Source organism: Oncorhynchus masou, chromosome 16, assembly GCF_036934945.1.
Source record: "Oncorhynchus masou masou isolate Uvic2021 chromosome 16, UVic_Omas_1.1, whole genome shotgun sequence".
Taxonomy (NCBI): domain Eukaryota; kingdom Metazoa; phylum Chordata; class Actinopteri; order Salmoniformes; family Salmonidae; genus Oncorhynchus; species Oncorhynchus masou.
In genome coordinates, this window is record NC_088227.1 from 17,527,109 (window position 1) to 17,539,203 (window position 12,095).

A 12,095-nucleotide genomic window follows, 5' to 3' on the forward strand; every position below is an offset into this window, starting at 1 on the left:
ATGGCATCATGAGGTAGGAAATTATATGGATATATTGATGCAACATCTCAGGACATCAGTCAGGAAGTTAAAGCTTGGTCACAAATGGGTCTTCCAAATGGACAATGAACCCAAGCATACTTCCAAAGTTCTGGCAAAATGGCTTAAGGACAACAAAGTCAAGGTATTGGAGTGGCCATCACAAAGCCCTGACCTCAAAACTATAGAAAATGTGTGGGCAGAACTGAAAAAGCATATGCAAGCAAGGAGGCCTACAAACCTGACTCAGTTACACCAGCTCTGTCGGGAGGAATGGGTCAAAATTCCCCCAACCTACTTTTGGAGGCTTGTGGAAAGCTACCAGAAATGTTTGACCCAAGTTAGAAATACTAATTGAGTGTATGTAAACTTCTCACCCACTGGGAATGTGATGAAATAAATAAAAGCTGAAATAAATATTTCTCTCTACTATTATTCTGCCATTTCACATTCTTAAAATGAAGTGGTGATCCTAACTAACCAAAGACTAGGATTACATGTCAGGAAAAACTAAGTTTAAATGTATTTGGCTAAGGTGTAAGTAAACTTCCAACTTCAACTGTAATATATATATATATATATATATATATATATATATATATATATATATATATATATATAAAAAAATATGTTGCATATTCTTGATTTTGACTGGCTGAGGAAAGCTGTCTGCCTGTCTATCTCATCCAAACTCCAAACTCCCGACCCCTACACCTTCATTACTATGGGACAGCTGGAGATCGAATTTCAAAACTGAAACAATGTTACAAATGTCAGAGTGACAGACAGCAAGGTTTATACAAATCGGCGCTATTGAAAACCAACTGCTTGTCTAAAAGTAATGGGAGATAATGTCTAGATGATCTTTACAGTGGAATTCAAGTTCATAAATAGTCTGGCTGGGCTGATAAGACAGTGGATTGCGTGGTGAGATGCAACAGAGTAAATAGGCATTTCAACGTCAAAGCCTTAACCGGAGGCAATTTTTGCAATAGACACTGGCTGGAATGCGCTTTTAACCAATCAGTGTCCAGGATTAAACCCACCCATTGTATAATTTCTACTATAAACTGGGTGGTTTGAACCCTGAATGCTGATTGACTGACAGCCATGGTATATCAGACCATATACCACTTGTATGACAAAACATTTATTTTTTACTGCTCCAATTACGTTGGTAACCAGTTTATAATAGCAATAAGGCACCTTGGAGGTTTGTGGTATATGACCAATATATGACGGCTAAGGGCTGTGCTGTACCCAGGCACTCCGATTTGTGTCGTGCATAACAACAGCCCTTAGCCGTGGTATATTGGCCATATACCACACCCCCTCAGGCCTTACTGCTTAAATATTCGACTCCATCAAGTCATGGCATCAGCTAATTCAAGCTTCTGCAAACACAAAACTTCACAACCCTGATATACAGATACAATTGAAGTCGGAAGTTTACATACACCTTAGCCAAATACATTTAAACTCAGTTTTTCACAATTCCTAACATTTAGTCCCTGTCTTAGGTCATTTAGGATCACAACTTTATTTTAAGAATGTGAAATGTCAGAATAATAGTGGAGACAATGATTTATTTAAACTTTTATTTCTTTCATCACATTCGCAGTGGGTCAGAAGTTTACATACACTGAATTAGTATTTGGTAGCATTGCCTATAAATTGTTTAACTTGGGTCAAATGTGTCGGGTAGCCTTCCACAATTTTGGCCCATTCCTCCTGACAGAGCTGGTGTAACTGAGTCAGGTTTGTAGGCTTCCTTGCTCCCACACGCTTGTGGGCAGAACACTTTTTCAGTTCTGCCCACACATTTTCTATAGGTTTGAGGTCAGGGCTTTGTGATGGCCACTCCAATACCTTGACTTGTTTGTCCTTCAGCCATTTTGCCAGAACTTTGGAAGTATGCTTGGGGTCATTGTCCATTTGGAAGACCCATTTGCGACCAAGATTTAACTTCATGACTGACGTCTTGAGATGTTGCTTCAATATATTCACATAATTTCCTACCTCATGATGCCATCTATTTTGTGAAGTGCACCAGTACTACCTGCAGCAAATCACCCCCAAAACATGATTCTGCCACCCCCATGCTTCATGGTTGGGATGGTGTTCTTCGGCTTGCAAGCATCACCCTTTCCCCTCCCAACATAACAATGGTCATTATGGCCAAACAGGTCTATTTTTGTTTCATCTGACCAGAGGACATTTCTCCAAAAAGTATGATCTTTATCCCCATGTGCAGTTGCAAACCGTAGTTTGGCTTTTTTATGCTGGTTTTGATGCAGTGGCTTCTTCCTTGCTGAGCGGCCTTTCAGGTTGTGTCGATATAGGACTCGTTTTACTGTGGATATAGATACTTTTGTACCTGTTTCTTCCAGCATCATCACAAGTTCCTTTGCTGTTGTTCTGAGATTGATTTGCACTTTTCGCACCAAAGTACGTTCATCTCTAGGAGACAGAACGCTTCTCCTTCCTGTGCAGTATGACGGCTGTGTGGTCCCATGGTGTTTATACTTGCGTGCTATTGTTTGTACAGATGAACGTGGTACCTTCAGACTTTTGGAAATTACTCCCAAGGATGAACCAGACTCGTGGAGGTCTACCATTGTTTCTGAGGTCTTGGTTTATTTCTTCTGATCTTCCCATGATGTCAAGCAAAGAGGCACTGAGTTTGAAGGTAGGCCTTGAAATATTTCCACAGGTACACCTCCAATTGACTCAAATGATGTCAATTAGCCTATCAGAAGCTTCTAAAGCCATGACATCATTTTCTGGAATTTTCCAAGCTGTTTGAAAGGCAGAGTCAACTTAGTGTATGTAAACCTCTGACCCACTGGAATTGTGATACAGTGAATTAGAAGTGAAATAATCTGTCTGTAAACAATTGTTGGAAAAATGACTTGCGTCATGCACAAAGTAGATGTCCTAACCGACTTTCCAATACTATAGTTTGTTAACTAGAAATTTGTGGAGTGGTTGAAAAACGAGTTTTAATTACTCCAGCCTAAATGTATGTAAACTTCCAACTTCAACTGTACATATAAATATATACAGTGCCTTTGGGAAGTTTTCAGAGGTCTTGACTTTTTCCACATTCTGTTACGTTATAGCCATATTCTAAAATTGATTGAATTGTTTTTTACCTCATCAATCTACACACAATACCCCATAATGACTAAGCAAAAAACTTGCTAATTAAAAAAAATAAAAATAAAATGAAGCATCACATTTACATAAGTATTCAGACCTTTTACGCAGTACTTTGTTGAAGCAACTTCGGCAGCGATTACAGCCTTGAGTCTTCTTGGGTATGACGCTACAAGCTTGGCACACTTGTATTTGGAGAGTTCCTCCCATTCTTCTCTGCAGATCCTCTCAAGCTCTGTCAGGTTGGATGGGGAGAGTCGCTGCAAAGCTATTTTCAGGTGTCTCCAGAGATGTTCGATCAGGTTCAAGTCCAGGCTATGGCTGGGCCACTCAAGGGTATTCAGAGACTTGTCCCAAAGCCACTCCTGCATTGTTTTGGCTGTGTGCCTAGGGTCGTTGTCCTGTTGGAAGGTGAACTTTTGTTCCAGCCTGAGGTCCTGAGCGCTCTGGAGCAGGTTTTCATCAAGGATCTCTCTGTACTTTGCTCCGTTCATCTTTGCCTCGATCCTGACTAGTCTCCCAGTCCCTCTCGCTGACAAATATCCCCATAGCATGATGCTGCCACCACCATGCTTCACCGTAGCGAATGTGCCAGGTTTCCTCCAGACGTGACGCTTGGCCTTCAGGCCAAAGAGTTCAATCTTGGTTTCATCAGACCAGAGAATCTTGTTTCTCATGGCCTGAGAGTCTTTAGGTGCCTTTTGGCAAACTCCAAGGGGCGGTAATGTGTGTTTTACTGAGGAGAGGCTTCCGTCTGACCACTCCACCATAAAGGCCTAATTGGTGGAGTGCTGCAGAGATGGTTGTCCTTCTGGAAGGATCTCCCATCGCAACAGAGGAACTCTAGAGCTCTGTCAGAGCGACCATCGGGTTCTTGGTCACCTCCCTGACCAAGGACCTTCTCCCCCGATTGCTCATTTTGGCCAGGCGGCCAGCTCTAGGAAGAGTCTTGGTGGTTCCAAACTTCTTACATTTAAGAATGATGGAGGCCACTGTGTTCTTGGGGCCCTTCAGCATGCTGCAGAAATGTTTTGGTAGCCTTCCCTTCAACTGTGGGACCTTATATAGACAGGTGTGTGTCTTTCCAAATCATGTCCAATCAATTGAATTTACCACAGGTGGACTCCAATCAAGTTACAGAAACATCTCAAGGATGATCAATGGAAACAAGATTCAGGGTCTGAATACTTATGTAAATAAGGTAATTCTGTTTTTTGTTTTTAATAAATGTGCAAAAATTTCACATCCGGAGATCATCCGTTCACCTACTCTGCGTCTCACAAAGACACGGTGTTTGGAACCAAAAATCTCAAATTTGGACTCATCAGACCAAAGGACAGATTTCCACCCATCTAATGTCCAATGCTCGTGTTTATTGGCCTAAGCAAATCTTTTCTTCTTATTGGTGTCCTTTAGTAGTGGTTTCTTTGCAGCAATTCAACCATGAAGGCCTGATTCACACAGTCTCCTCTGAACAGTTGATGTTGAGATGTGTCTGTTACTTTAACTCTGTGAAGCATTTATTTGGTCTGCAATCTGAGGTGCAGTTAATGCTAATGACCTTATCCTCTGCAGCAGAGGTAACTCTGGGTCTTCCTTCCTAGGACCTCATGATAGCCAGTTTCATCATAGCACTTGATGGTTTTTGCTACTGAACTTGAAGAAACTTTTAAAGTTCTTGAAATGTTCCGGATTGACTTACCTTTATGTCTTAAAGTAATGATGGACTGTTTCTCTTTGCTTATTTGAGCTGTCCTTGCCATAATATGGACCAGAGCTCTGTTCGAATACTCATACTAACCGCACTAACCATACTATTTGTGACGTATATAGTATGCTTATTGGTCATTGTATGGATATAGTTAGTATGCCAAAAGTTCCCAGATGTCATACTAAATTCGCCAAAATATGAAGTATACACACAGAGGACACTATTTCCATACTTTAGGGCCCATAATGCAATTAGGGTAGAAGCTATTTTAGAAGCCTCTTCGACCTAGACTTGGTGCTCCGGTAATGCTTGCCGTGTGGTAGCAGGGAGAACAGTCTATGACTAGAGTGGCTGGAGTATTTGAAAATTTTTAGTGCCTTCCTCTGACACCGCCTGGTATAGAGGTCCTGGATGGCAAGAAGCTTGGCGCCGGTGATGTACTGGGCCGTACGCACTACCCTCTGTAGTGCCTTGTGGTCGGAGGCCGAGAAGTTCCATACCAGGCTGTGATGCAACCCATCAGGATGCTCTCAATGGTGCAGCTGTAAAACCTTTTGGGGATCTGAGGACGCATGCCAAATCTTTTCAGTCTCCTTTCAGGGAATAGGTTTTGTCATGCCCTCTTCACGACTGTTTTGGTGTGCTTGGACAATGTTAGTTTGTTGGTGATGTGGACACTAAGGAACTTGAATCTCTAACCTGCTTCGCTACAGCCCTGTCGATGAGAATGGGGGCGTGCTCGGTTCTCCATTCCCTGTAGTCCACGATGATCTCCTTTGTCTTGATCACGTTGAGGGAGGGGTTGTTGTCCTTGCACCACACGGTCAGGTCTCGGACCTCCTCCCTATAAGCTGTCTCATCATTGTCGGTGATCAGGCCTACCACTGTTGTGTCATCAGCAAACTTAATGATGGTGTTGGAGTCGTGCCTGGCCTTGCAGTCATGAGTGAACAGGAAGTACAAGACGGGACTGAGTACGCATCCCTGAGGGGCCCCTGTGTTGAGAATCAGTGTGGCGGATGAGTTGTTACCTAATCTTACCACATCGGGGAGGCCTGTCAGGAAGTCCAGGATACAGTTGCAGAGGGAGGTGTTTAGTCCCAGGGTCCTTAACTTATTGATGAGCTTTGTTGAACGCTGAGCTGTAGTCAATGAATAGCATTCTCACATAGGTGTTCCTTTTGTCCAGGTGTGAAAAGGCAGTGTTGAGTGCAATAGAGATTGCATCACCTGTGGATCTGTTGGTGCGGTATGCAAATTGAAGTGGGTCTAGGATTTCTGGGATAATTGTGTTGATGTAAGCCATGACCAGCCTTTCAAAGCATTTCATGGCTACAGACGTGAGTGCTACGGGTCGGTAGTCATTTAGGCAGGTTACCTTAGTGTTCTTGGGCACAGGGACTATGGTGGTCTGCTTGAAACATGTTGGTATTACAGACGCAGACAGGGAGAGGTTGAAAATGTCAGTGAAGACATTTGCCAGTTGGTCAGCGCATGCTTGGAGTACATGTCCTGGTAATCCGTCTGGCCCTGCGACCTTGTGAATGTTGACCTGTTTAAAGGTCTTACTCACATCGGCTACAGAGAGCGTGATCACACAGTCGTCCGGAACAGCTGATGCTCTCATGCATGTTTCAGTGATACTTGCCTCGAATTGAGCATATTTAGCTCGTCTGGTAGGCGCGTGTCACTGGGCACCTCTCGGCTGTGCTTCCTTTTGTAGTCTGTAATAGTTTACAGGCCCTGTCACATCTGACGAGCGTCGGAGCTGGTGTAGTACGATTCGATCTTAGTCCTGTACAGTCGTGGCCAAAAGTTTTGAGAATGACACAAATATTAATTTTTACAAAGTCTGCTGCCTAATTTTGTATGATGGCAATTTGCACATACTCCAGAATGTTATGAAGAGTGATCAGATGAATTGCAATTAATTGAAAAGTCCCTCTTGCCATGCAAATTAACTGAATCCCCCAAAAACATTTCCACTGCATTTAAGCCCTGCCGCAAAAGGACCAGCTAACATCGATTTTCTCCTTGACACAGGTGTGTGTGTTGACAAGGACAGGGCTGGAGATCACTCTGTCATGCTGATTGAGTTCGAATAACAGACTGGAAGCTTCAAAAGGAGGGTGGTGCTTGGAGACATTGTTCTTCCTTAGTCAACCATGGTTACCTGCACGGAAACACGTGCCATCATCATTGCTTTACACAAAAAGGGCTTCACAGGCAAGGATATGGCTGCCAGTAAGATTGCACCTAAGTCAACCATTTATCGGATCATCAAGAACTTCAAGGAGAGCGGTTCAATTGTTGTGAAGAAGGCTTCAGGGCGCACAAGAAAGTCCAGCAAGCGCCAGGACCATCTAACTAAAGTTGATTCAGCTGCGGGATCGGGGCACTACCAGTACAAAGCTTGCTCAGGAATGGCAGCAGGCAGGTGTAAGTGCATCTGCACGCACAGTGAGGCAAAGACTTTCGGAGGATGGCCTGGTGTCAAGAATGGCAGAAAAGAAGCCTCTTATCTCCAGGAAAAACATCAAGGATAGACTGATATTCTCCAAAAGGTACAGGGATTGGACTGCTGAGGACTGGGGTAAAGTAATTTTCTCTGATGAATCCCCTTTCCGATTGTTTGGGACATCCAGAAAAAAGCTTGTCCGGAGAAGACAAAGTGAGCGCTACCATCAGTCCTGTGTCATGCCAACAGTAAAGCATCCTGAGACCATTCATGTGTGGGGTTGCTTCTCAGCCAAGGGAGTGGGCTCACTCACAATTTTGCCTAAGACCCCAGCCATGAATAAAGAATGGTACCAACACATCCTATGAGAGCAACTTCTCCCAACCATCCAGGAACTCTGGGAACAAAACACCGATATTTTGAGTCCATGGCCAGGAAACTCCCCAGACCTTAATTCCATTGAGAACTTGTGGTCAATCATCAAGAGGCGGGTGGACAAACAAAAACCCACAAATTCTGACAAACTCCAAGCATTGATTATGCAAGAATGGGCTGCCATCAGTCAGGATGTGGTCCAGAATTTAATTGACAGCATGCCAGGGTGGATTGCAGAGGTCTTGAAAATGAAGGGTCAACACTGCAAATATTGACTCTTTGCATCAACTTAATTTAATTATCAATAAAACACTTATGAAATGCTTGTAATTATACTTCAGTATTCCATAGTAACATCTGACAAAAATATCTAAAGACACTGAAGCAACAAACTTTGTGAAAATTAATATTTGTGTCATTCCCAAATCTTTTGGCCACAACTGTATTGACCACATAGCGTATCATTACAGCAGTATGTACCGGTATGTTGTTAGCTAGATACCTAACATTAGCTGGCAAGAACATCAAACATGTACATCAAACTTGCCAGAATATTAACTATATGCTATCTAACTAACGACACAAAGTTTATTGACTTGATTATTCCTGTCATTCTTAGCTTAGCTAAATGGTATAGTCAATGGACATTTGGGTGCTTTTATAAATTCGCTCTGGCTATCTACTCCGATTTCAGAGCACTCTCGTCTGAGTGTACCAGAGCGCAGAATAATGAATTTACAAGTGTTCAACACCCATTGAATATGGCCGGTGTCAGTAAACTTTGGCAAAAAAAAACGTCAATAAATTGTTGCCAGCAGCACAGTTACAGTCACCAATGGTCTGGATAACATGAAAACTGCCTAACCAGCTCTGCTAGGGCAATTAAAATGGTCAGAGTGGTCCCATTGTGTCTGGAAGTAGCTAGCAAGCTAGCCAATGTTAGCTTGGGTTCTTGACTGCCGTATGCTCAAATCAAGCCTAATCCTTGGCCCGAGCGTCCAGTGTGCGCTCCGAGAGCAAAACGCTGTGAATTTACAAACAATCTGACAACACTCTGAATTTACGAGCACACTCTGGCAGATTGAATTTAAGATTGAATTTAAGAACCCACCGAGGTTGTAAAATGTCTAACTAGTAATTTGTTATGCTAACTAGCTAGCAAGAGGTTGCATAGCAACAGCATCAACTTCCGGTAGACAGGCGAAGAGCTAGTATGCTCAACTAAAAGCATACTGCTCCTTTACAGTATACTAAAATGAACTATTAGTATATAGTATGTAGTATACAGTATGTTAGTATGGGTATTCAAACACAGCTTTGGTCTTTTACCAAATAGGGCTATCTTCTATATACCACTACTGCCTTGTCATAACACAACTGATTGGCTCAAATGCATTAAGAAGGAAAGAAATTACACAAATTAACTTTTAACATTGTGCACCTGTTAATTGAAATGCATTCCAGGTGACTACCTCATGAAGCTAGTTGAGAGAATGCCAAGAGTGTGCAAAGCTGTCATCAAGGCAAAGGGTGGCTACTTTGAAGAATCTCAAATATTAAATATATTTTCATACTCTATAGTACCAGTCAAACGTTTGACACATCTACTCATTCCAGGTTGTTTTTTGTTTTTTTGACTATATACACACACACACATTTTACTATTATTATTTTATATATATATATATATATATATATATATATATATATATATATATATATATTTTTTTTTTTTTTATCCTGCTACCAGTCACTTTCTCCTAATCCCTGCCTATATGTACATATCTACCTCAAATACTCCAGTATCCCTGCGCATTGTAAAATTAGTACTGATCCTGTAAATAGCTTCCTCTATTCCGTATTTCAATTTGTGTTTCTTTTTTTCTCACATCAATTATACTTCGTTGACAATAAATACTGCACTGTTGGGTAGGGCTTGCGAGTTAAGCATTTCACTTTACTTGTTGTGCACGTGACAAATAAAACTTCAACTTGAACTTTATGTCAGGGATGGCTTTTTTCATCTCTCTAAGCATAGAGCTATTGTACTCTTGGACAGTTCAGTACAGTAACTTCCAGCTGGTAAGAGAAGCCTTGATTCTTTGTGCAGCCCTTGGCAACAGCCCCAGTAAGAGATACAACAGCGAGTCACTTTCCCCGGGAGAGTGGAATTCTCTCCTTCCAGGACAACAATAGCCCCAGAGCAGCACAGTGGGCAACCCGATCTGGGCCTGCACAGATTACACCTCGCGGGACATTGTTCTCTGGCTAAATGGGAGTCCAAGGGATGAAAGGGCCAGCAGATGGCAAGGAGAGGAGAGAGCAGGCTGACCAAGACAAGACCACCAGCTGTCATCCTTCACTGTGCCCTCTCACTGTCGCAGCTGGTCCTCCATTACCCCTGTCTGAGGCTGAGGCACACACAACAAGCAGATACACAAGCACACGCCACACACATTCCGCGAGAGAGGAGACTTCCACTTGCTCGAGGCTAGAGTGTACAACCACACACACTTCTTAAGGTGATATGGCACTGGCAAACACACACACATACACGCAAAGCGTTGAGCCAGACCAAAGTTTAGGAGAGTGAAATAAAAGCAAGCAACAGAAAGTATTCATTTAGTCACTTAAGACACTCTGCTCCTGGGTTGTGGTAATGAATGTCTAGTCGAATTCTGTCTAGGGGTGTGGATGACTCAAGTAAACCATTATTTTTAACCTATGAGTCTCCAACAGGTTTTATACTAGAACACTTGAATAGGCTTTGCTGAAAGACCCCCACGGGCGCAAGAATACGAACTCGTGGTGGATGGGGGGGATACACACAACAGAACAAAGACCATCCACTGGGCATTACTCTGATGACCACTCTTAATAAAGAATTTGCAGAGACTAGTAGCTTAATCACTATTATTTTCTGACCCGTGAATAGCCTACAATTGTTAATTGGAACCCCCAAGAGTCTGGAATTTTGGTTTTGGCCTTTTGGACATCATTTGAGAGAAAAGGTAACACCCTTTAAACGCATGAAACAAGCAGGATGAAAAAAACATACCATTCCATAGGCTATAACAAGCACATTATCCATCATTATGAGGACAGACAATAATATATGAGCTAGGTAATTGTGATTAATGTAGGTGGCTGATGATGCTGAATTTTCAGGCACCAACGCTATTGTTTAGTACAATATAAAAAACACATAGAAAAAATTATATTGTATTATAAAAATGTATTTATTCACACACTATGCTGAAATGTGTTTTCTTTCTCTGACCAATGCTCTGCTGTTTCAGAAGATGATGACGTTTTGATTGACGTGCGCTGAATTTTAAACCTTGGCAAGTGGTGCTTTACAAAAGAACCGAATGAATCAACAATCATAGGCTATGTCAACTGATTCTGATGTCGAATTTAAAACTTGAATAGTATGCATTTTTTTTAAATCAAATTTGGTCCAGTAAAATCTGCAGTAGCATAACATTTCTCATCCTTACCTGCTAAACACTTTTCTTATCCTTTGAACCATGGTCGGCGATGACGTGATAGTTTCAGGAGGCATAGTCTCAATGGTGGTGACAACATTCTGCTGTGAGGGAATCATCTCTGAACTAAACATTTAACAATCAGAAACCAGGGCGCATTCTGCTCCGTGCAAGGAGATGACGTAGGCTCGGGCTACTCCACGAGGGTCGAGATCCAATTCTCCGGACGCGCGACGGATAACCTCAGCATTCCATAATTCACACAGGTGAAGGTGATGTTGACGATATTGATGTATTTCCACAGTGAGGAATGTGTTTTGGCCCCACAGCCTTTGGCGCGCGGGGGGCTCGTGCAAGATGCACCTGTTCCTTAGTGAAAATGTTTGCAGAGGTACCCCTGTTCGTCAGCGTGCATTTTCTTAATGCCTTCTCCGGACTGTGCGGTGATTCTGAGAGGCGACTCGTTTTGGATGAAACGTACCTTTATTAGCCAACAGGGGGAGTGCTTTCACCACAGGTAGTGGGGTTGAACCAGTGTGTCGAACCTGAGGAATAAATCCACGGATTTAGGCCCAACTGGAATGTACCAGCAATGTAAATAGCCTCCAGAAGGCAGATAATTGTGCACTGTGTAAATAGTCCCTACTAATAGTCTGGTGTGTGGTTATAACAGATAAGCAATGCATGTGTAAATGGGCAAAAATAATAATGTATGGAAATGACAGTCACATCATTTCAGTAATACTATTTACTAGGCTTTTTTTCAGTTTCAAAAGGGTCTGGACTATGAATATTCTGCAGGGCCTAGTGATTATTTTAATGGCAAATAAGGAAATATTTGTATATTCATTTAAATAATTGTCATCATCCATATCAGCTGAATTAT

General features: G+C 42.3%; 1 protein-coding gene across 1 annotated transcript in view; it reads right to left on the reverse strand.

Moving 5' to 3' along the window:
- The window catches only part of LOC135557572 (solute carrier family 35 member F1-like), a 120,152-nt gene extending 108,504 nt beyond the window's left edge, over positions 1-11,648 (reverse strand). The window contains exon 1 of the mRNA XM_064990968.1: positions 11,222-11,648. Coding sequence (XP_064847040.1) covers positions 11,222-11,343 — 122 coding nt within the window. The 5' untranslated portion in view covers positions 11,344-11,648. The remainder of the gene's footprint in view (positions 1-11,221) is intronic.
- Between the last annotated feature and the right edge of the window lie 447 nt (positions 11,649-12,095).